The 24,559-nt window shown below is 40.2% G+C and overlaps 2 protein-coding genes across 4 annotated transcripts; both read right to left on the bottom strand.

Annotated features, from left to right (window-relative positions):
• Positions 1–904: 904 nt before the first annotated feature.
• Positions 905–7,931, bottom strand: LOC6731603 (odorant receptor 30a). 3 transcript variants are annotated; one of them, XM_039297106.2, is made up of 7 exons: positions 7,758–7,931; positions 2,348–2,989; positions 2,024–2,294; positions 1,872–1,971; positions 1,711–1,812; positions 1,546–1,653; positions 905–1,484 (listed from the first exon to the last, which is right to left on the bottom strand). In XM_039297106.2, the coding sequence occupies exons 2-7, from the start codon at positions 2,895–2,897 to the stop codon at positions 1,383–1,385; spliced, it is 1,233 nt and encodes a 410-aa protein (XP_039153040.1). In that variant the 5' UTR covers positions 2,898–2,989; positions 7,758–7,931; the 3' UTR covers positions 905–1,382. The 3 variants fall into 3 exon arrangements, with proteins under 3 accessions (XP_039153040.1, XP_039153042.1, XP_039153037.1); XM_039297108.2 differs by lacking the exon at positions 7,758–7,931 and having other exon boundaries at positions 2,348–2,486; positions 2,541–4,108; XM_039297103.2 differs by lacking the exon at positions 7,758–7,931 and having other exon boundaries at positions 2,348–4,112.
• An 8,563-nt stretch (positions 7,932–16,494) lies between these two features.
• On the bottom strand, positions 16,495–17,115 carry LOC6731602 (kunitz-type serine protease inhibitor PILP-2). The gene is made up of 2 exons (XM_016179835.3): positions 16,958–17,115; positions 16,495–16,901 (listed from the first exon to the last, which is right to left on the bottom strand). Exons 1-2 carry the CDS (start codon positions 17,040–17,042, stop codon positions 16,615–16,617), a joined length of 372 nt encoding a protein of 123 aa, XP_016024277.1. The 5' UTR covers positions 17,043–17,115; the 3' UTR covers positions 16,495–16,614.
• Between the last annotated feature and the right edge of the window lie 7,444 nt (positions 17,116–24,559).

Raw genomic sequence — 24,559 nt, 5'->3', positions numbered from 1 at the left:
ACAACATGTTTACATTAGCAATAAAACAGGCGCAGAACCATCTGAAATTCAAGATGAGCCAGCTGGCTTCCGTATAAAAGAGGGAATGAGTAGGTCCTGAGGTGTTCGCCAACCTCACGTACTCATGGATGGCAGAATTAGGGGGAATCTTGGCTGATCTTATCCACCCCAGACCAGCCAGACAATAACTATAATTGTCGCATCAGCATTTTTTCCGGCCTCCGCCTCAGTCTCAGAGCCAAAAAGTATGCAGTAAAACGCGCCAGTCATGATTCGTTGGATTAAGGGAAGGAGGTAAATTCCATTAAACCAACCAACTCAGACACAGACGCAGACAATGCCTGAAGGCTCGTCAAGCGATTCCATTTGTAGGTCTGCCAGCGACTTCTGCTTCCTGACTTCAGTTAGCCTTTGGATCTCTGAGGGGCATATAAAAAATTCTTAAATTAAAGTCAATTCGAAGACGAGTTTGCGTCGAATTCGGATGTGGATGACGGGAGGTTTTGGAAAGGGGGCTTGACTCTGAAGTGAAAGTTAATGTTGATTAGGGAAATTGAAGTGATAATGCTAGCAACTTATGGGGGCTTCACTTCAAGTAAAGGTATTTAAATGAAGGGAGAAACACGGCGTGACAAATATTTGGTAAGACTAAACAAGGTGGAAGATAACCAAATGAACTTTACAATGATTATATAAAAACCTTATAAAGAAGCCTTCTTATTATCTTTTATAAAATAATATATTATTGTGGATTGCCTTACTTAAAGAATCCTTTTCGAGCTCTCGGAAACAAAGAAACAAAACTTCTCATCCCCCACATCTATACAATGACCTCATTGGGGATAAATAACGGAGTTTCCAATTTCCAGCATTAATTAACAATTTGGCTTACTTGGCACTCAGAGCGGGAATTTGTAAGCAATTTCGGACACAATAATGTTAGGTGGCTCCGTGGTCCTGGAATCCCTGTATCAGCTGGCGGCAGACTGGACAACGTTTATTTTACGAGAACATTTTAATCTAATTTAGCACACTTTAGATTTATATTTGCTTAAATAGAAGTTATCTGAATGGCACGTGCCGGGCATAACAATGAGCCAACAACAAAAGGAAGCGCTCGTGGTCAACTGCCAGCCAAGATGTGGTCGAAAAGCCAACAAAGGATCCAACAGAAGCAATTTTATTATAGTTTATTTCGTTGGTCGCTCCTTTCGAATATTTCGGAGACGTGTTGCAGTTGCCTCGAATGCATTTGCAACAATCCAATTGCACAGCATTTGCCCTTCCACAATATCCTTTGAGAGGAACATTTGCTGCTTAAATGCAATCAATTGTGGCAATTGTTCCACCAAAGAGGGGATAACCTTGTAAGCGAGTGTTTTTTAGCCGTAAACGCGACGCAGAAGGGTGAAGAAGGAGTAAATGGCGTTCAGTAGTGACTGAAGCATTTTCAAGTTCATGGGATAGGTGCCACCAACCAGAATCTGAAGAGAAAATAATGGTTAGCAATAGGACATAACTGAGTAAATGTCTATAAGACTTCACCGCCAAAGGCTTTTGTGAGCGCATGATGAGGAACTTCAAAGTCTTTTGTGTGTCCACATCAAAGTCCATCCAATTGCTTTCATAGGCAGCAATGGCAATATCAAAGCTCTGCGAAATGCCATACTTATACAAAAATTTAAAAGAAAGTGGGTGGGAAAATCTTACTTGGAAGTATAGTTCATTGGCCACGTAGTAAAGGACCACACTGTTGGCAAATATCATTACCATGTATGCGATGACTATGACGGTCTGACCAATAGTTTGAGCCTGTTGGATGGTGGAAATAAAAATAAAACTTAAATTTTTTATAAAACCCCATCACTCACAATTATCAAGGAGAAAAGAAGAACACATAGCATGGCACCAAAGCAAAGGAACTCAACCAAATGAAGATGGGTGTTCAAGGCATTCATTGCGTCCACAAATCTGTTTTTTAAAATGTTAAAAGACTTTTAAAAACAATTCCTAAAAAGCTTACCCTGATAATTTCAATTGATATTTTATGCACCATATGATTTCACCACGTACTTGTTCAATTTTCAGCTTTTCTAGGCTTCTCAACTTATGTTGCAATACTCGACACATAAGAATGGCGAAAAGGGTAAATGTTACAACCATGTTTGTGTAGGGTATGTACATGCAACACCCCATTGGAGCCATAATGGCTTGAATCACAAAGAAAATCTCGTAGTAGGGTGATGCGTATTTGTATTCATCAATGGTGGGCAAATACATGCCATATGGCAGAACTGCAAGAATAGAAATTGACAATGAATTCATCCAACGAAATTATATAGCCCACCTCTTTCCGAACCAAAAATGGGATATGTAACAAAGCCAATGCACGTGCAGCAGCCCATTAATAAATTAATCCTACTAATGAAAACTGATAGGCGTGTGGTTTCCTCGACCAAAAGGTTGATGGTGGGGTCATCTGATTGCTTTAAAACTGCATTTATGCAATATGTATTTTTGAGATAATCTTTCGTACTCACCAACAACTCAATGTAAAAGCTTTTTAAAACATTAATGAAACGCTCGTAGCTAAATCGCTGTACGCATAACAATACACCTCTTACCACTGTGTTGGTAAACAATACAGCCAGGTATACATTTCTGATGATAAAGTCCAAGGATTCGGTGCTCAGATATATATCCACATACTGAGTACAATTGATTATAATGTACGGAGCCATTGCGACATAGCGGCGCCAGTTGTGTACGAACAGATATGACCAGAACTTCATTAGCTTCAGAGTGCTCCCAAAAATGGGCATCTCCACCGTATCCATCGATTTCAATTCCATATTGTCTGTGTCAATATCCACAATGTTGTGAATTTCACAGCCCATTCCGGCTTCGTTATATAGGTGCTCAAATGATTAGGGGTGGGATTTGTCTGTCTTGTCGTGATGTCATCATAATTAGCACTTAATTAATGGGGCTACATCGTGATTGTGTTGGAGCAAATGTGTTAATTAGCCCTCCAAAGGGTATTATTAGAGGTGTAAAGAATACAATTGTATATTGAGGTCATTGGATAAAGGACATGTTCAGTTTTTAGGCAATACAGGTCCTTAAATTTCTTAAACTTAAAGTCAGTTTGAGTAATTGGTTTGGGAAGTTTCGAGGACTTCATTTAACCTCAAGTTGCAAGAAAAAAAACCCAACATCTTCATTTTTCATGGCCGTCCCTGTGTACTCCGATAAAAAATCTTAATCGGTGGCAATTTGTCTGTTTCCCAGCCGGACGAACCTATAGAAATCCCAAAACCCTCAAGCCAACAAAAGGCGTTCAAAGAGCAACCTTTTTCATTATAGCCCAACAACACCCACTACACATGTTGCAGACTCCCAATCTGTGTGCCAATTACAAGTTGTAGACCCTCTACATTCTTTGAACTTTGAACTCACACTGGGCGTTTTCACTTTATATTTATGGTCATATAAACAGCAAGGAAACCAAATCATTTGTCATTAAGACGGGGGCTCCGGAATTCCTTTTATTACCGAGATAGGGAATCTTAATTGAGTTGCAATTGGAAATACTTTTGAGTGGACAAAGCAAAGAAAATATGTGATCAATCAAACAAGTTATTAAAGAAAGGAACCAGACATACCTTAATTACTTCATTTCTTGGCTGAGAGATATAAATTGCGTATACGCCCTGTTTGTCCCGAGTTTTGCCGTCACTTGAGCTTTATATCAAGGTGTTACTTACGCTTGATTTGCTTTATGATGTATGTGATCACCCCTGCCCCGCGTTTCTCAGTCTGGTAGCTGTCTTAATATGAAACTTAGTTAGTCGGGTGCACTGCGAAAACTTAACAGGGCTTAAAGAGAGATTTTCTCTGGAAGGCGGTATGTATTTGGCAGTTAGCTTTTACGTTGGCCAATTATAATTTTAATTGGTTGAACGTGGCCATTAACAGAGGCAACTATAAAAGGCATAAAGACAATGTCTGAAAATTACCACCACTTGCTGGGAAAAATATCTTAATATTAACCGATATGCTTTAAGTGTTTCCGAAAAATAGAAAAAGAGTAGAGGAAATCCAAGAAAAGCAAGCTGTAGGGCGCACCTTTTTGCGAAAGCGGAAACTAACAAGCAAAAAGGACGAAACAGTTGAACTTGCAGTATCTTGTATCTTGTATCTACGTCGGGGAAGCACTTAACACGCGTTATGAGGACTCGCCGTTGGGGTTTTGGAGAAAATGCAACGAGCTTGCAACTTTTCCTAGCTGCTAAGTAGGAAAATCGCTCCCAGACAGTGCAGCAAAAAAAGGAAACGAAAAGGGGCAGGGGCTTGGCGGGAAACTACGTGTCATATGACAAGTGAAATGTGCGCAAAATTACTTGTTTAGTTGCGGTTAAGACGCCTTTGCTGCGTTTGCCAGACCAACTACAGATATTTGCATTTCTTGAGGTTTGCTTTATGAATTGCGCCAGTAGTCGTGGATGCGCAAGATAAACATTTGCCACGGCTGTCAGGGAAACCGGCAAAAGTTTGTGGCAAAACAAAATTAGAGGCGACGATGAAGAGAAGAATTTAATAAATGGAAATAGGTTTTATTAAATTCTGTTCAGCCATTTTTATGCCTTTCACGTGGCTACGGTGGCAAGCAACCCTCAAGGCAGGGTAAGAGAGGAATGTTTGTGCCACTTTTCTTTTTCTTGGCATTGTTGCTGTCGCTTTTCCGCCTATATGTATGTATATATATATATATATACCTCAGGGGATGTCATTTGAAGGCGGCAAGTGTAAAAATTAAGCAGCTAGGGGGAGAGGCAATGAGTGAGATAAAATTACCCGGAAAACGAAGGGCGGTGGTAGCTAAAAGTAATTGTAAAGTATGCTAAGAGGCGTGGCTTGACAGCCTCAAGAGATGCGTTTCCTTTTTGTTGTTTTGTCCTCACTAGATACAAAGGAGGCGGCAGTGAGCGGAAAATGTGGAACAAGGTTGAATTAGTTTTCCATGTGTGTAATTAGCCTGAGTTGTCCCCTCAAAAGCGGCCAAAACATAATCCGAGTACAAAACAGAAGCATAGTCTTATTGATTTTCGTGGTGAAAGTCCTATGTTTATTTTAAAAAACCCGATACGTTATAGGACCAAACTTTTTCAATCTAAAATTATCAAAGCAAACATCAAAGTTGATACAACAGTAAAAAGCGTCAACAAATTAGCAAAATGGGAAGAGCATGAAAAGAGAAAAACGGGGAAAAACTGTCAACATGAAAGGGAGACCAGCAAAAACTTTTACAAGCCGAAGCACAACAAACATTTTCACACCTCATGAGTGGAATTTAAATTTCTGCCTCGCAGAACTTTCTTGACGTGCGGCCCTGTGTGTGTTTGTCTGTTACTCATACGCCCCGTGTGTCGCTGGTGTGTCTGTAAAATTTCATATCAATTTCGTTAGGATTAAGTTATATTTTAGTGCTCGGCAAAGGTGTTTATAGCAAGTTGAGAGTGTGTGCTTTCCCTGCTGAGATTTTGAGCACGTGCTAGTCCTTAAGGCTTTCACACTTTGTGTGTTTTCGCTTTTTTAAGCCGAGTGGAGATTTTCATTCGAACAAAAATATTGATACAGCCTGAAGTGTTTGTGAGAGACAAGGAAAACACATTTGGTTGATAATTCGCTGTGTGGGAAAATAGAGGAAATCGTTGGAAAAATGGAAAGAAGAAATCTATATACTAAGGAAAATAGAATTGCAGTATTGTTAGTTTGAAAACTAATGTTAAAAGAGAAAAAACTTTAAGTGTTTTACTTATGTATTGGAGTTATTAAATTATAAATAAATCAAAAGCCTACAGCATTCCAGTTAGTTTCTGTCTTTTGCGATAGTCATTTCTTCACTTTGCTTAATTCAATGAGTCTTGTGAGTGAAACTGCAGACATGTAAGTGCTTACTTACCAAAAGGCTTTATGAACCCATGGACTTACAAATCATAAAAGTCATGACCCGGCAAGTTCATAAAAAATTCGGCCCAGAGCAGCAATTGCCATACAAACAGGCGCATTACGACGGTGGAGTTATATTGGGGGTCCCCCAATTCGGGATCCAAATCCTGATTCCCAGCATGACCGGCATATAATTCAAACACGTACCAATACAGAGCTATGTACACACTATGGTTCTGGGCAAAACGATTTGGCCAACGGTAATCAGGCAATTTCATATGAATAAGTAAGCAGGCAGGCAATGCCGCCTGAGTGTGTGCAATAAATTTCGTTGTATTACGAATGCGACGCCCGGCGCTCCTTATGAAAATTTTAAAAGCCGCCAAACTATGCACCCGACTGTGATTGCTTCCATCCTGGCTGCCCGTTTTACCAAACCGTGTCCTTTTTACCACCCGCAGCCACTACAAGCCAGAACAACAGGAAAATAGAAATTTATTACTACGAAACGTGCAGGAGGAGGCCCAGTCAAGGTGTTTATTACTTATTTAGAGCAAAGGTAGTACCTCCAAAACTCCCACGGAGCGAAGCAAGACCACTTCTTCCGAGATAAGAGAAGCGGGTAGAAGTAATGGAATCTTGTGGCAGAATGGATACCCTGTAATCGTGAAAAGCTTTCAATCGCGAGAATATTTTATTAAATCCCTTAAAAAACTATTCGTATTTTTGTGTAAGAACTAGCAATACCATTCTCTGTGTGGTATTTATTTAATTTGTTCAATTTCAATCTATGAATTTCTAATATGGTCCATGGCAGCCAAAACACTCCACGTTGCGCAGGTAACTGAAGTTTGTGCCCCTCACAGCGGGCGGGACTTGAGCTACTTGGCGGGGAACCCCCGAGTGGAAAACGTGCCTGAGGCTTTGGCGCCATCAAGTGGCAATCGAGGAGCTCTCCGCAGACTTGAATATTGGAACGAATGAAGGGACGATCGTGAGGCGGCGAGCTGCCACTAAACATTTTAATTAGAAAATTTTGCACAGCCAGTTGAGCCGGCCACAAATCCAATTACCAAGTAATTATGCATTTAATTTGGCACAGCGGTGAGATGGCGAAGCAGACTCTTCATGGCCAGTCATTAATGCAGATGGGTGGCCATCAAATCAGCTCAACTCGACACCAACAAACAACTGTGTGTACAAGTCCATGTGTGTGTACTATATGGAAAATAACAAAAAGTTTTTGCCGCATAACTTTGGGCGCCAAGGCTTGAAAATTTCAATTTGCTGTGTGTGTCTAGCCTCGTATGCCACACTCCCTCCATCAACTCGAGGGCTTACCGTACTATCTGCCATGCAATTAAAAGTTGTTTCCATGTTTTGTCGGCTCCCAGACGCTTATTACAAATGTCGAGACCAGCAGACCACAATCAAAGAGGTCAAGTGCAGTCTGCGAATGTTTTTTTGAGTGCGTAATTTATGGCCGCTTGTCTTGTAATTGGCCCAGGTCGTGGTTCAGGCGTTGAACAACTTTTTCTTTACCATACAGATAATGTATCCCTTTTTTTGGCCGACTCTCAGGCCTGCTATAAAACTGTCAGCATACCACTAGGCAAATATTTGCCATGTTAATGCCAAGAGACTGCATTTTTGGCACGAACAGTGCCGAAACGTAAGCTAAAATTTATGTGGTGACCTGGTTTCATATCGCTTTCCGTAGTTGTAAAATAATGAAAAACTAAAGTGTTATATTTTAAAGAAATGTGGCCTTAAGGCATTTGTACCCAATTTTCAAGATGACTTACCCATGTTTGCATAATTTAGGTTACCCAATCCATTTTACCTTCGCCGACCACCAATCGATAGACAGCTATCCTTGATTAGCAAGTTCGGAAATTGTGTTTATTTTCAGCTTAGTTCCGTCCTTTTTGTTTCTCGCCTTGACACACTTTTCGTAGGCGTAAACAGGGAAATTTGCCTAAAAGGGGAAAACTTTCCATGGCCAAGCCAAAAGCGATTTCGATTTCGTGTCGATTTTCTACGCATTTGAGGCAAAGGTTAAGATTGATGAAGGCAACCTTTCTCACATCAAATTTAAATCATCCGCACTCACCGCAAAGAATATGCCTAAAGTTCACGGAACCATAAACATAATGTGTGCCCATTTATTGATTTTTTTATTCATCAAACTGATTATAAATTAATTTTAATCGAGTTCGTGGACTAATTGTTTGTTTTGTCGCGTTGTTGATGCAGCAATACAGCGATTTGCTGCATTTGCATTTTCTCGCGAGTGGAATTCAATAAAATTTCAAAACTTACCCATTATTGATAAATATTTAATGCGCATAATTTAATTAAAAACGTTTTACAAATAATAAAAGCAGCATAAAATGACCAGACACGGTGAAAATATTTCGATGCGAGAGTGAGTATGTTTGCCCGTTTTTCCATGCATTTAAATTAGTTACATGAATTTTTTATTACCTATATGATGCCCAAAAAAATTTACGTTGACAAGGCTAATATTTTGACATGTACATTTTAACGTTAATATTGACTGATGGATGAAGTACGAGGTATAAAGTGTGTACAATTTAAAAAAGCCGTGTAAGGACCAAACTCATTGATTTATTTATACACAGCTCGCTTTAAAAAAAATATCTTCAAATCTGTCCCCATAAGTCAATCAATCAATATCAAGCCAGGAGGACTCGCATACATTCAATGTGTCAAGTACTTGTTTGGCCTTAAATAACTTTTGTCCCACTTTTCTAGCATATTTGGGCTCGCCACTATTTAGTCAACCTAAATCCACAAACAAAATACACAAAAACCGAAGAAAACCCGAAGGGGAATCAGTGGGACGGGGAGGAAAAAATCCAGGCAGACTCATCAATAAGCCAGCCCAATAAACAGGATGTATGCTTGAGAGCGCCAGTAGCCAGGATTTAGCGTCCCCTCGAGCAACTTCACTCCTCAATCAGGGCGGCCAAGTGGAAAATGCCTTGGCGTAGCGCCCTCTGACACCTTGTTAGGGGAAGATAGACAACCGGGCCAGAAGACTTATTAACATTTAGATGAAATGCCACCGTAGTCGGGAGGAACAAAGGACGAAGCTGTACTGTGGCCTTTGGTTTGCTTACTTTTTTGCATTTGAATGCCACAAAACTGGCAATGAGCTCGGTGATTCGCCTTTACCTCTGTGATTTAATTTATATGAGGAGTTCTGGCTGGCTTTATATTAGGTAGCTCCGACTTTTGTTTGATTGCAAATAATTTGCATTGACTAATGAAAGCAAAAACTCAGTTCAGAACAAAGCACTCTCCCCGGGCACTCACACAAAACAAAGAGGCAACTTTAAAGTTCTCCTTGGAACTTTGGCAGCTTCAACACTTCCGACAAAAAGTTGACAAAATCTGCAATTTACTAGCCTCGAGGCAAAGACAATTGTCAAGCCAGACAATTGAGCCAATTGTCTCAATTTCTTGTCCTCCTTTGTTTGCCACTTTCGTTGGCTTTGTTTGGTCTCATTCTGATTTTGTTTAACCAGGAAATGCTAATTTTCCACCAAATTCCACGGATTACTTTGAGGAGCTGAGTACAGTCCCACGCAAAGCTGGTCAACTGGCGCTCATTAGCTATGCACTCAACGTGCTAATGAGCCCGCTTAGGCTTTTGGGAGAGGCCAATAAAATTGTAACAAGAATTGCATGATTAGTGTAAATGCCCTCGCCATAAAACATCCCAACTAAACCGCAGCAAACACATGTGTTGGCCTGGTCAGGGATTATTTGTGTAGGCCCAAAAGTAAACGAATCTCTCGAAATGAGTAGGAGACATATGGTGGGACTGAATGAAACCTATAGAAATAACTAGGGGAATGGTACAAAGAAAATCGCTTAAGACAGCAAATGTGTAAGAAGTAAGCTTCGTGGACTCACAAATATCCTGCCATATTATAATACACTAATCTATTTTACCGAAACACAAAAGACCAAGCCAGTTTTCCCATTGCTTTTACTTTGCTAACCCAAATTTTTAGTTCAAAAAACACATCTGCTTCTCCGTAGAGTATCTGAAACTAGCTTAGCCTTAAATCTGTGGTTTAATAATGAACTCAGGATATAGAGTGATCTGCTGGTCCAAAGCAGTTCCAACTAAATCTAGATATGCTCGAGAATAAAACGAAATGTGTGAGCACAATAATCGTAAATATGCAACTGAAGCATAAGAAAACGTTTGCTGGGCAAACCGAAAGATAAACAGCAAATAAGCCGAGTAGATACCTTCGAGAATACTTTATATCAATGATTGCTTTATTTCGGTGAATCTTTTCTTAGTGCCTGTACATCCTGGTTTTTGTCTAGCCGAGTCCTAGTCCGAGATGAAAAAACAAGTGGGGATATAAACTCTCTTGTTGTTTATATTAAAATAAGGAAATTAAGTTCAAGTCATGCGTGTGCCACATAAACAAGTGCCGCAATCTGTGCGTGTGTGTATTTGCTTACTCTGTGGTTTCCGGTTTGCATCTGTGTGCGAGCGTCTCATGTCTGGCGTGTTTCCTTTTTCCCGTTCTGCCCCATATAAAGCCTGCCCAATCAATCTTTATCAAGTGCGCTAATTATACGCATTAATAATGACAGCTCACAGAGCGAAAGATTGAGTAAGAGTCGGGCAGAAGACTTGAGGATGGGAACAGCAACACGTACACGCCTCGTATACTTAATGTCTTAAAGCCGCGTCTTTAGGGCGGCAATAACTTATTGGCTTCGCTCCACATGACGAAGATTGCTCTGTTTTCTTTTGGGTTTCTTTTTTTGAAGTTACGATTTAAATACAGAAACTACATATTCTGAAATATTTTAAGTCAAAACCAAAAAGCACCACTGTGGGCAATAGTTCTCGTAGTGCCGAACATTTAAGCCGTGTGTGTTAAAGGGTTAAAAAAACTACTTCTACAGCGCGGTTGACTTTTAACCAAAGAATTTATAAATAATGCGCAACTGATTTTTAATTTTCTCCTTTCGGTAGTGTCGACAGCAGCGACGACAGCAAATTATTCGCGCGGCAGCTGAAAAGGGAAGCCAAAACCACTGCAGACCCGGTCAGAAATAAAATAATGTAAAACTGCTCCACAGGCATGCAAGGACATCAACAGGAGCTGCAGGAGCAGCAGTGGCAGCCACAGGCGGAGTTGGGGAAAATAACTTGCAATTAGTTCATGTCAGGGGCTGTGGCAAGCTATGGAGATACTGCTGCTGGAAAGTTAAAGTCAAAAACCCAAAAACATTGTATGAGGACAAAATGACATCAGGTATGCAAGTGGAAGCTTTATTTGTGTCTGAGATTTTTCACTTTCCCCTTGAACTTGGGCTCCGGTCTAGCTTAACCCTGGCATTGGTAAAATGTCGGGTTTTGGACTTGGAATTGAATCGAGAAAGGAAACGGAAATTCTGTTTGGCTAATGAAAATCAATGAACGAATTTTCCTTTTCCATTTTCTCTCCATCGTGTAGAAAAAATGTGTCTGGATCTAAATTGAGTCATCGAGTTTTCAGATGAAACGTGCCAAGTACCAGAGAAATATAAATAAAATATGCTGCACAGTTGTTATTCTTTAAAATAAATTTAAGTCTAGACCGCGCTAAAGCTCGTTTATATGCCATGTAAGCTGTCTTGAGTACATCTAATCTATGCATAATTATTATGAAAATAACCCAGCAGAAAACACCTGCGGTTAAGCAAAAGGCTTAGGGGCAAAAAAAGAAAATCTCAGCACATTTCCACCTCAGACCCAAGCTCATTATTATGCACAAGCTGTGCCCAAGCCGAAAATTACATTTTGATGTCCTACATCGTTGAGTTTTGTTGATATTTTAATGGATTTGCTATCGAGAAAATTTCCGTGGCCTGGAGGCTGTCACATTGAATTCGGCTTTTTGAATTTCGAATGAAGTTAACAGCCGGTGAATTCTGTCAGCCTGTGAAAGCTACGAATGGATAGTTAAGCTCGATGGAAAAAAGGGGCAAATAAAAAATATCGCAACTTTCCCTCCGGCTTTATGGGACTTTAGCGTGTGTCAGTTTCGAAAAAAGGGAGATACCTCTAATCCTCTCTAATTGTTCATTAAATCCTCCTCTGACGCCCCATCGACATTCATCTTCTGCGGGGTTCCAACACATCTCTTCCTCGAAGTTTTTCACACGCTTCCAAGCCATAAATTCCAATTAATTTGTCGCATTTTATCTTCCCAGACCTTCGCCTTTTATTATCTTTCTTTTTTTCGGGGGTTGCACCCTACTTGGGAAATACGCAAATCATTGTTTTATAGCAATTTAATTTTGTTTTCTGCTGCAATAAATAAGTAAAATGGGAGTTAGAAACATGAAAAACGTAGGAAATCCGAATCAACTGAGAACTCTCTTATTTATTTATAACAAATTGCCCGATTACGTTGTTGCCGTCCCGAATTGCTTATCAATATTTAAGGCCAGGACATTCGAGGCACAAGACTCCTTTTGGCCCTTGGAAATTCCATTAGAAATGTGTCAAAAAAATGCCATAAAAAATGCAATAATGGTCAGACCCGAAGCAGGCATTGCACATGCAGCCCGGCCGGAAATCGAGTCAAGGGTTCGGATGGGGTTTCGGTGCCCATCCCTATTGATATTTGCCAGCTGCAGTCGCCAGCTTAAATGTACGCCATAAAATGCCAAACAGACAATAGACCCTGAGGAGTGTGAGACAATGAATACTGGTGATGGGAAAGGAGCTCCAAACTCCGTGCGGCTTTATTGCATGCAAATATACAGCACAACACCCAGACAGACAGTTGGCCGGGACACGTGAAATGATGTGCAAATCTTATTAACAATTGCTGCCAGGAGCAGGCCACAGAAGCAAGTCCAGCCGAATGGATAGGATACCACTTTGGGTTTGCCCTCGGTCTGGGCGAGTTCTTCGTCCTTTTCGTCCTGCATACCTCCTCCGGTTGCATTTGTGTTGAGTGCAGCTTTGTTGCTGGTCGCTCCTTTGGGGGTTTTTCTGGTTAACAAATGCAGGCAAGCATTGTGGTCTATAGGAATTGGGTGGGGACTCGTTTGAGGTATAGTTAAAGTTGTCCAGGGGGCTTACGAATTGCAGGTTAGCGTTGGCAATGAGGAGAACTATGTTCGGAATATGGATGGGGTGTGGATGCATGCCAGTTTTAGCAGAGATAAATGGAAAGGAGGGGCACAATTTAAAGTAAAAAAAAAAAGAAATCATACGAACTTTCTTAGCTGTCGAACGATTCACAACTCTGCACTCCGTGCAGCAAAATTCCTACTTATGGAAAGTCTTTTAAGATTTAAAAGAGCTTTAATAATCCTCACACTTTAATACCAAAATATTCGCCATCCAAAAATATTTGCTCTAAGCTCATAGTAATTTGCATGACATCAGCTTTCCTACCACCCCTACAATCCCTAGTTTTATGTCTTGGCATAAGTCTCCGCCCGCAACAATTATGTATGCCAAGTGTTCGCCGGGGTTTTTCCATTAAAATCAACTAATAAATATCCACAGCGGACCGACAGAGTAAAGCCAAGGAAAAAGGACCCACAGAAGTCTCCGGCGGATATTAAACACTTAAATGCTGGCATAATTTTTACGCCAAGCGTTGCCGAGAAGCGGCTAAGTATTTAATTTAATGCGGCATACCTTACTACCATTCACCACGACCAGAAGCTAAAACAAATAAATTGAGTTTGGGCTTGGGGGACGGTCCGACAGTTGGATAGACAGACAGATGGTGGGGCATCCCCACATAGTGGCGGAAAATTAAAGATTAAACGCTGGCAAAAATATTCTCGGGGTCAGACTGGGATGCGAAAACAATGTCTGACTAGACGGGCAGACAGATGGAGTCACTGGAGCTGGGGGTGCCAAGTCAAACAAAAGCTAAATGAAACGCTGGCGTGCTCCCCACTCGATTTCTAAATTCGTGTCTGAGGAATGAAGCAGTCAAAAGGTCCGAATGCGACTACCAATTTATGCGCATTATTAAAGTAAACGCATGATATGCCCGGAATGCTGGGTCCCAACTCCCCTAGTAAGAAGGAGTCTCCACATGGACAGCTTCCCCAAGTAGCCCGCCCCATCACCTGTCCCTGGAATTGCTACTGGCCACGTTCGTAGGTGTCCAAAATGGACATTTATTTATTTAGATTTTAGTTGAAGGCAACATGGAAGGAATTACGTTGGGGTCTGGGTGTTTGGCTTTGGCATCTTATTGGTGTTATTAAATCAAGTGGATTGGGGGGAAGAAGGTGAGTGAACTGAGGGTGGGTTCGAAAATATTATACAAGATCTAAATTCCTAAAAATGGCTACGATTTTTATAAACCATATATTATGTTATAGTGTATTTGAGTCCTTAAAAAAATTTTGGCGGACCTGATTGTTTCATAGTGTATTTAAAAAAAATTAACCTAAATGCGGAGTAAAGAACATTACTTTTCGCCATGTTCATTGATTTTCGATTTCATTATTTATGCGTATACTTTGAGCACCAAATTAAAACATTAACCAGGAAGCCATTTGAAAGCCACTGCTTCATTTAGTCCAACATTTTGTGGCAATAAATGGAATTTATGTGCACCACCAATGGCTGAAATTATAAGTTTTTAATACGCCCCCAACCCACACAAAACATCTGTAATGGGGCCTTGGTGCAGTGCGTCGCATTATGAACGCGCCATTTGAAGGAGACCAGCAATGGTCGACTTGGGGCAAGATGGCCAACACAATAGGCATAAAAATCAATTATGAACCATTAGTCGGGCCCAGAAGAAGAGGCTGAACAAAAGGCCAGGAAAAGAGCGAAGGTCATAAATCATCTGGCCAGGCTGTTGCTCCATGGATGGTTCCACGGGGAGGTCCCTGTGCCTCCAAGCCCACAACCTCCTCTCCAGTTGTTCACGCATTAAATATTTATTTAGCAAGATTTTAATGGAGCCAAATAAGTTAAGTGTACGGAGCAGTCCATGGTCGAGGCGGAAGGTGGCCCGAACACGTGTTCTCTTGAGCTCGAGAGCAGTGGGAAATGGCAAGGATCTGGTAGGAGGGCAGGACATTCGCTGCGAGTCAGTCAGCCAGGCACACTTTGCTTGTGCTTTATGTATTTGACAGCTGGAGGCACTGGGGCTGGAAAAACGAGAGGCAGAGCGCTTACAAAGCCCCAGACAAATTCATTTCATTCGTGCGGAAATTAAATGCATATTTGACCTATTTAAATTTTCAGCTCGAGTGTCGAGACGGAAACAAGTCTGTCTGAAATTTAATTTATTGTGAACGATTTTTCAAATCGTTGAACTGACAGAACAGTCAAATGATGTTGGACACCAGCAACAGATGATGTCAGAGTTGGATGTTGTTGATTTACATATCAAAAGATAAACGTTAAATAAACCAAAAACCATTTCTAGTTGACTTTATGGAAAATTAAGCTTTATATGTAAAATTATTATTATAACTTTGCGTTTCATCGTTTATAAAACCAAAACTATTTCGAAGTCCTCGCCTTTGGATCAAGTTCAACGCAATTCTTTTTAATTTATATGTCCTCCACCCGACACCTTCTTATATTACCCATTTAATTGGCTCGACCATCAAACCCAGACATTGTCTGCACACCTGATCACCGTAGCTCCCGAGCCCCCTAAATTACCACAAGTTGCTCATTAACCATAAAAGTAGTCACATCCAGAGCCAAGTGGCAATTAAATGGCCGAAACACAACATAATCAGTCATAAAAGTCTTGGGGGACTGACAAAGTTGGGATGGAGCGGAAAAGCCACGTGAGCAGAAAGTAAAATAGGTAGCTTGGGAACACCTCCAATTCAGGATCAGGTCCTGCTAGCCGACACCACAGGCAACGAAAGTGTCACATGACCAAATGGGAATGTTCGACATTTAACTGGGAACAACTTTTATGATTGCTAATTAAGCCTAACGAGCAGTGTCCATGTAAAGAGGACAGAATGGGCAAACAAAATTCTTTCCAATTAGCAAGGCATTTTCTTTTGTCACTATTATCCGGCACTGCATAAATTTGAGCTGGAAACTAGAAAGTTTACTTCCTCAGACAGTTGCGAATTTTCCCTGGGGATTTGGGCAAGGCATCGACAATAGCGAGTTCATCTCATCATGAGCCTCATCTGCATTCGCTGCCAAAACTTATTGCAGCCTGCGGAAAAATGCCAAATTCCACACCCAAAATACGGCTGTAGCAGATGGAAAATGGCAAATTGCATGTCAAAAATTGTCAGAATCGCAACGCTATCCACATAAAATTGTTGATAAATAACCCAGGGAGTCTGTAAAAATATATATGTTGCATAGTCTGGGTAGCTTTCAAATTGCTTCAAACGGTTTGACTTAATGGCCGTCGCCCAGATTGGCAGCAAACAGACGTCTAGAGAGATATACATATAGCCGTCGTAAGTAAGATGGAAAATGCAGTGGAGACGGCTAAAAGAAAACGCATTACAACCAACTCGACGGGAAGTTCTTTCTTTCAAACTGAAATTATGCGTTTGCACAACGAATCAAAAGTTAACTTGAAGCCAATGTCTATTCGGCATGGCGGGTCTTGAATACCCTTACTATTGATATGGTCATAGCTCCATCCTGTCCCATTCGCTGTCCCATTTGTCCCAGTTATCAATATCTTCCTCAAACTCTTCCTCCTCTTCTTCGTCCAAATTTTCTTCCCTTTTCTTTCGATTTGGAGGTCTGTACACCCGGCATGTTTTCAAGCATTCCTCTTTCGTATAAAATCGATTTGGATTTCCACCACAGCCTCCATAGTAGAAGAAAATGCAACGATTAGTCAAATAATCGTAGCCCCAGACTTTTACAAAATCATCACAGGGTCCAGGGTTCGCCACATACCAGCATTTTGCTAAGAATATATACAATTTAGATTCATATGCAAGCTTCGGTACTTCTAAGACCTACGTTCTTTAATTGTGAATCCTTGAGGATTAACTGCTGCCACTGGATGCAAAAATAAGAGAAAGATTGTTGGAAAATAAATATACATGATAAAATTATTTGAACATTACGGACACAAGTTATAAATGGTTTTTTTTTTATATTGAATGAAAGTTCAAGGCTATTATGCCAGAAGACGAATATGATAGAGATATTTAAATATTTTATTTCATCTGATTTACTAGAAATGATTTTTCTAAATTTATTTATTATTTATTTTAAGTGATAAGATTCAAAACTACTCCCAATCATTCAATCCGTTCGAAATCTCAATGTACCCTTTTTTCCTTTGTTGGGTATGCATAAAAACTAAAGGATATGCCAGGAATGCAAGCTTTTCTAACTTCTTCTCTTATTTTTTCCAGCCCAGTCCTACTAGTACTTTCAAAGTACTTCATCATTTTTATTGCCACGAGAGACTTGGGCGAAGAGCAAAGAACTTAAATATTTTTTCTTTTCTCGTATTTGACTAACGATTTGATGACGTTGATGGGTCTTTGAGATGCAATGTCGCGACTATGCAGACACCAAAGTAAAACTGCAGATGCATATTTCAGAGCTTAAAGCTCAAGTGCCAAACCGGAAACCGGAAATAAAAGGAAAGCCATAATGTATATTTACAAACCCTGCAACTCTTGGTATAACAATTTTCACTCAGCCCGATTTTATCGTCTTGAAGAAATCGATTTAATTTAATTTGCAAAGCGATTTTCACTTAAAATGTGATTACGCAAATTTTCAATTTGAAAACGATAACGTAAATTGGCAGACACAATGTGGGGGAAATGTCTGAATAGGAGGGGTATATCCCGAAAATTTCGTCGTCAGCCAAAAGGAAGCGAGTTGAAAATTGTTTTGCACACGAATTTTGGGGTGGTGGCTAAGATAAGCCAGCCGCTTTTTGTCTCGCGGGTATTAACTGTCTCTATATAATTCTTTATTGCACGTTAAAGGTGATATTTAGCGGAGGATGAGTAACGCCAAGATTATATCGAAGTACATTGAAATTTTAAAATTAATCATTTTTAGGTGTGAGGCGGCAGAGATGTAGATAAAGCCATCGAAATCATTGGGTTACACAGAGTGGTGCTTAAAATATATTTTTTCAGCACCTAAATTTGTTTTCTTTGTTTTTCTTTCCATTTAAATGTAAAACCCAAAAATCAACTAGGAGTTTGTTACACAAAACCCATATACGTTAGAATTTGTTAGTAACCGCCGTACAATCATTTTACATTCCAGCTCCAGGACCCAGTTGAATTAGTTCCTCTGGACCCGGCACTTAATTAAGTCTCGATATAGCTTCATGCCGTGTGCTATCCCCAAAATCATCGAACAGCAACCACGGCAAAGCTCGATGCGAACCACCAAAGTGGTTTAGTCCGTCCACTAGCCACAATTTGGAAATTCGATGTAAAACTCTGTCGGCAGTTGATTTCAGTTCGCTGATTATCGTCGCACTGACAACACAAATTACAATGTGTACTACAACTATGGCGAACTGTAACCGATTTTCCGAATACGGATCTAGCATTTCTAAATTTAAATAGTTGCCAAGTGTGGAATTCCACGGAGGCAGGAGAACCCTCATCAACTACCATTAGAGTGTCAAAGTTCAGCGGATGTCGGAGGCTTTCGGTTAAACCGTGCGCAAAAGTGTCAAAATGTTTAACATATGCCCACATGAGACACTGCAGGACCAGCAGGACCAGAATGTCCTGTCGCAGTTGCTCCTGTGGCTGTTGCTATTTTGGTGTCGCCATTTCCAGTGACAGCGTTGATAACAATGACAATAACAAGCGTCCTGCGCCCAGGGACTTGTTGGCGTTGTGATTAGGGGAAGGGTCCTGCGAATCGGAGAGGTTATCCTCCCAGAGCTGTGTTTTGTGAGTAATCACATGAAATGGACTGTTGACCCGTTAGTGGCTGCACTGATGTGGGATTGCACACAGTGGGGTCGCTTGGATTTGATGGATGTCAAGGGGAAATCCGAGACGAGCTGAGATGTGGGATCAAGTATGTGATTTTAGATTAAATTGCAAATACGCATACATTACTTGTGTTTCAGTTGCATCATTGTCAACGGTAAGTGAACTAAACAAATAAGTATTAAGGCCCTCCAATATTAATGAAAATACCTCATTAACACTAACTTTAAGATTTCCGAAACCATTAACAATTGCTTGAAATATTTATTAATGCGCAGTCAAGCCCAGTTGAACACTCTGCTAATTAGAAAACCCTCAAGAATTTTCACCGCCCTTTCCGGCAAATATTTTCATTAGCTGTCAGCCGCGACGCCGCATTTCCACACAATTTTCTTTGCCAGCAGGAAATTCTTAAAATTACATAAAATTTTAGCAAGCAGTTTGCGCCCTAATGTTCAACTTAATTTAAACGAACGAGTTAACAAGCACCCAAAAAAATTTGATTTATCGCTGGCAAAACTTTTTCGGCTTGATGAGCTTCGGCCAAACTTTTTGGGGATGGGTGGGAGCCTAAGAGTGTGGGCGTGGCATGAGCAAAACGTCTGCTGCACTTTCGGTATCCTTTCGCCGGCTTCTTACTTGGCACGATTTTGGGTGGCTCAGCAGAACGCTATGCAAAATCGCCCACTAAACTTTAATGGCCTGACATTGAGGCGCCGCCGTCGACATGTCCGCCATTTGGGCGCCAGTTTGGAACCAGAAGTTTGCCACATGCAACCCGGGAGTTGGAGTTTTGGATGGGCCGCTTTAATTGCTTGGCGTGCCAGGCGAAAATGTTTGGGAATCGGTAGGGGGAGGCCCGCACATTTTTCCCCTTTTTGATTTTATGTGCACTTTTATGGGACACGAGCTAACAATTTGCAACAACATTTCAAAGGGCACCATTTATTTGGGCATCGGGTGCTTGGGGTTGGTCAGTTTTCCAAAATGTTTTCGTTTGTTTTAATTTGTTTTCGGCTGTTACCTGACGAAACTTTCGTCTAGACACGGCGCTTGAGCACGAAGCTCTAAAAATACTTGAGGTGTGTAACAATTAATGCGAAATGTTCTCTTCAGGGACAGTAATAAGTCGAAACACTAACTCATATATTCTTGCAAAAATAGGTCTTAATTTGGCACCAAAAATGTGTGCAAGGTAAGCGGAGTTCGCAGGAGCCATATCAATATGCAAAAGAGGTTTGGCACAGCCTTGCACTAAGTGAATGTGAAGGCACGAGCTGGAAACGAGAGCATGGCGTCCTTAGAAGGGGAAAACCTGGGAAAAGCTGGAAAAGGCTGGAGCTTGGGCTCAGGACACAAGTGGCTAGACGTGACTAGCTTACATTATTTTTGGTCTGGCCACAATAAATGCAAAGTATATGTATGCATCAAGTGCAAAACACGCCGTGGAGAGAAAAATTACAAGTACTGGCGACAGCTTAAAATGGAAAACGAACAAAATATTCAATCAGACACAAAAAAGTAAAAATGTACGAAGAAAAATGCGTGAGCAAAATTGCGAAATATTTTTAGAAATAAGTTAACTGAACCCAAGACATACAATATCTATGAAAAAAATCATAAGGTTCTTTAAAGATATGGTAAGTATAAAAAACTTACAGGTTCATTTATTTATTTTATATTTATTGAAATTATAAAATTGAAATTTATTGCAATTTCCATTTTATATGTTCCAGTCATAATAAGTTTGCCACAATTTTTATTTTTTTTTTGTCAGCAAAACGAAATAAAAGTCCGCTCACATTTAATGCATATTATTAATCTTATGCTTATTTCATTTGAATGCTGACGAGGGGTAACCTGGTAAAGAAAAGCTCTTGAGGAAAATCCATTTGTTGTGAAAAATTCAATTTATATTCGATTACGCGACGATGTCTAAGTAGGAAAATAGAGAATGGCTGAACTGCTTGTAAGCGAATTTTTTTGTATTTTTTGCTTGGAGCGCATTGAGAATGTCCTGTCATGCGTTAAAATTGCAATTTCTTTGCCAGGCAAAGCAGGAAAACGTAAGTTGATAAATGAAAAATATAAAGCCATTGAGAAAATCAATCCCGATCCCCAAAATCCCTGTGGGCTTTCGCCCGAGCCCCTCTTTCCTCTCTATCCCCTCTAATTGTAAAACACAAGGCAGCAACAAACATAACAATCATAGTCAATTGTTGGCAGTTAAATATTCATGAGCCGAGTGAGAAATAAAACTGGAAATAGATATCCCAAACAGAAAGGAATGGGGCTTAAAACCAGAAGAAAGTATCCCATGGACATGAGCGCTGATTGCCCACATGACGTGCATAGGAAATACCCAAAACTGCTATGGGTGGTAGACTCTATATACCATACAGTAGTATCCTGTATACTGTATTCAATACTGTATTGGAAAACAATTTCCATTCAATGGCAGGCGAGCAGACAAAACAAAGACAGGCCCAGCCAGCACTTGCGAAAATTTCATTGCAAATGAAACGAAAAGCGTTTTATTTTGATTTTCTGCACACGCTCGATTGAAGGAGTATGGGAAGGCCAATCGGTGCGGCATTGGACGACTCCTCTTCAAAGGCAAATGTTTTGGCACTTTTTCTATTTTCATTCACCAATTGCCCAAGAGCATCCTGTTTTTCTGTTTTTTACGTGGGCAATTTGGGAAAATTCGGAAAGGCGGAGGTATGAGTTTGGTAAGCCAGGAATGAGAGTTTACGCCACATGTTGACAGCAGGATGTTATTAGAAAATGACTTTAAAATTTAATTAACCCGAATAAGGCTTAAAGCAATCTAATCCAAAGGATTTAAGTTTAATTTAATCACTTTACAATTACGAGAGTTTAAAAGATTGGGTTTAAAAATTGTCAAAGCAAAATGAATAAAGAATCTACTATATATTTAGACTGTGACTTTTTTTTACCTAACGCAGTTTGATGCACTTACTTCCTTCATTCCTTCACTTTTCACTTTCCTTCTAAACTTTGACTTATTGTCTTCTCCATTTCAGTTCGGCTCCAAGACATGTTCGTCCTGCTCCTCTTACAGGAATTAATAAACCACTCAGTAGAGGACTCCGAAGACAATTGTCATTACCTCCCCGAAGCAATGAAATCTGGCCAGAGTAGATGTGAAGTGGGAGAAAAGTGGCAGACTGAATGCAAGTCTGATTCCGCTGCATCAAAATGCTTTCCATGTTGTAAATCTACACCGTACCATCCCTATCCTATTCTTCCGAGGACTTTATTCAGGCGGACAAATAACTGAGCACACAAAACACGAACACGAATCGAAGTCTAGATGGAGGGATGTCAAAGTGAAACAACTCGAAAAATATCAACTTATGCAAATCGTTATAGACGAGAAGTGAGGGAAGGAACAGTTGCCACTATTTGTATTGACAGGACTCAGGACTGTCTGCCAGTAGTCCCTCAAGGAATTGTGGGCATATTTGCTTCTGCTGAAATGAGCAAAAATAATTGCAAATCGTAAAGGAGGAAAACGCTGGAGAAAGAAAGGGAATTTTTCCAGGCGGCTGTCGTCGCTTTTCCATATGTGCAAGGCCTCAGGACGCAGAAGTACAAGGAGCCGAGGGGGTTGGAGACTAGTCCGGTCTGAAGGAAACGGAAATATGCAATGAAGCAGAAGTTGGCAGGAAATTGTTAAGACGCCGCGCCTCCTTCGCCCCATCTCGCTTTAACTCTCGCTTCCTCTCACTCGCTCACTGAGTTTTCGTTCTCGTTTTACAACTCTACTTTATTTTCCATCATCGAAAGGGTTCCCCGAAGGTTCCCCTGGCTTGCGTTTTATGTTCTTGGACGAATTGAAAAGCCGCATGCAAATAAAATTTGCCTTCTTTTTAGTGTGTTGTCCTATGACCAGACTACCCCCCTCGGTTTTTCTCTTTTCCGTTTCCGTCTTTTATTCTTTGTGTTCTTGTGGTTTTTATATTTCAATCGAGTTCTTTGTATGCCTTAAAGTGCTTTCCGTTTTCTGCCCTTGTGTTTTCCCAAAATTTATAGAACGTTTATAAGACATGCAAATGATGATCTATTGCAGGAGTAGCTCCCCGGGGATCTGTACTCCGATTATGTAATGGATTTCCCGCTTTGAGGAAAAGCACAGGAATGAACTTAAATTTAAAAAAAAAACTGCTGGAATATAACTTCAGATGGTTGTTAGTTCACTTTTTAAATTGCAGTCTATAAGAGGTCAAAATTATGTAGATTTCATTTCACTTGAATTAAAACATCCTGTTTGATGCAAACATGATAACAAACACATAACGTACTCAAACAAATGTTTGCATAATTTTAACAACTGTCAGCATAAATTTCAAAGAACGACAGCAATATATGAACTGCGAACTGAATTGCTGGCCAAATGCGAAAAGTTGGCCTAAATGAGAGCCAAAAAATTCAGCACTGCGAAGGAGCACGAAAACTTTGGCCGACAACTTTCGAAATAAAGTAAACAATAAAATGTGCCAATTGTAATAATGTGCCAAGAGAATATAATTAGAAAAGCGTATAACTGCCCTCAATATTATGCCATAAAACGCTAAGGTTATGCTAAAAATATTCTCTAATTTTGGATTCAAAAAAAGGGGAGAAACCCACCTCAATTAGTTGATATGTTAATTGCACGTGGATTGTTCGTACAAATGGTAATCATTGTACATATAACCATTTTTTGTATAACATTTTTGCAGGTTGCGTCACTGATTGAATAAAAATACATCATTGCGAGGTGGGCAAAAATGTGCAAGATACTATACTATAAAAAGTAATATGCATTTTAAAATCCACTCCTGCAGGGAAGGCATGTAGATTGATACGGGCAATGCCAGTGGTGGAGCACACGTGCCATGGTTTAGTCTGCACGCGATTCCCCCAGCCGCAATTGTCGTCCATCCGCTGCGTCTGCCGCCTGTCGCCAAAAAAGTGGCTAAAAACGTGATGTGCATTTCAAATCGGAGTCCCCATCATCGCCTCGCTGCATCCCTTCCCTTACCAAATCCCAGCCCCAACCCAACCAACCCTCTAGCACCTTTGCCTGTACTTGCACCTGCTCAACTCATCCGATGAATCGCTTGCACTTTTGTTTATGTCCTTTGCAAAGGCGCGAGAGATTGAAAAAAAAAACGAAGGGTAGCTCCAAGTGAATCCTTAGGGGTGTTAAAGGAGCTTCCTCTACCAAGTTCAAGTTAAGTGGCACCTTGTCTCGGGTAAGAATTTCACACATCATTAGCCCTCGGAAATTGTCGTTAAGGTACAACTTGCAGTTATTGGGGATTTTAGACTTACATGTAAGATAATAAATTCGTATAAGAATTATATTTACCTATCTAATATAATATCTATTACTTCTTTAGTATTTTATTAAAATGTATTTAATAATGTAACTTATTTAGAGAAGAAAAATTTAATTGATTAAAGAATAGTTTAAAATATAGTAATGAAAATGTGCATTCACAATTTTACATTTATTTTAAGCTCTACAATTGCTTATGAGTTTGAATATTTGCTAAATTTCTTCAAGCTTCTAAGAAAAGCTTTTTCAAAAGCTGTACACTTGCATTAGTATATTTGCAAGTAATGT

This window comes from Drosophila simulans, chromosome 2L, assembly GCF_016746395.2.
Source record: "Drosophila simulans strain w501 chromosome 2L, Prin_Dsim_3.1, whole genome shotgun sequence".
Lineage (NCBI taxonomy): Eukaryota > Metazoa > Arthropoda > Insecta > Diptera > Drosophilidae > Drosophila > Drosophila simulans.
The sequence above is the reverse complement of the archived record's forward strand: the minus strand, read 5'-3'. Positions and strand labels throughout refer to the sequence as shown.

Coding starts and splice junctions, on each gene's coding strand:
- LOC6731602 (XM_016179835.3), bottom strand. CDS start 17,042: ATGTATATTTATTTTCCAACAATCTTTCTCTTATTTTTGCATCCAGTG. Junction 16,902..16,957: donor AGGATTCACAATTAAAGAAC/GTAGGTCTTAGA, acceptor ATATATTCTTAG/CAAAATGCTGGTATGTGGCG.
- LOC6731603 (XM_039297106.2), bottom strand. CDS start 2,897: ATGGGCTGTGAAATTCACAACATTGTGGATATTGACACAGACAATATG. Junction 2,295..2,347: donor CATTTTTGGTTCGGAAAGAG/GTGGGCTATATA, acceptor CTATTCTTGCAG/TTCTGCCATATGGCATGTAT. Junction 1,485..1,545: donor GCTCACAAAAGCCTTTGGCG/GTGAAGTCTTAT, acceptor TTTTCTCTTCAG/ATTCTGGTTGGTGGCACCTA.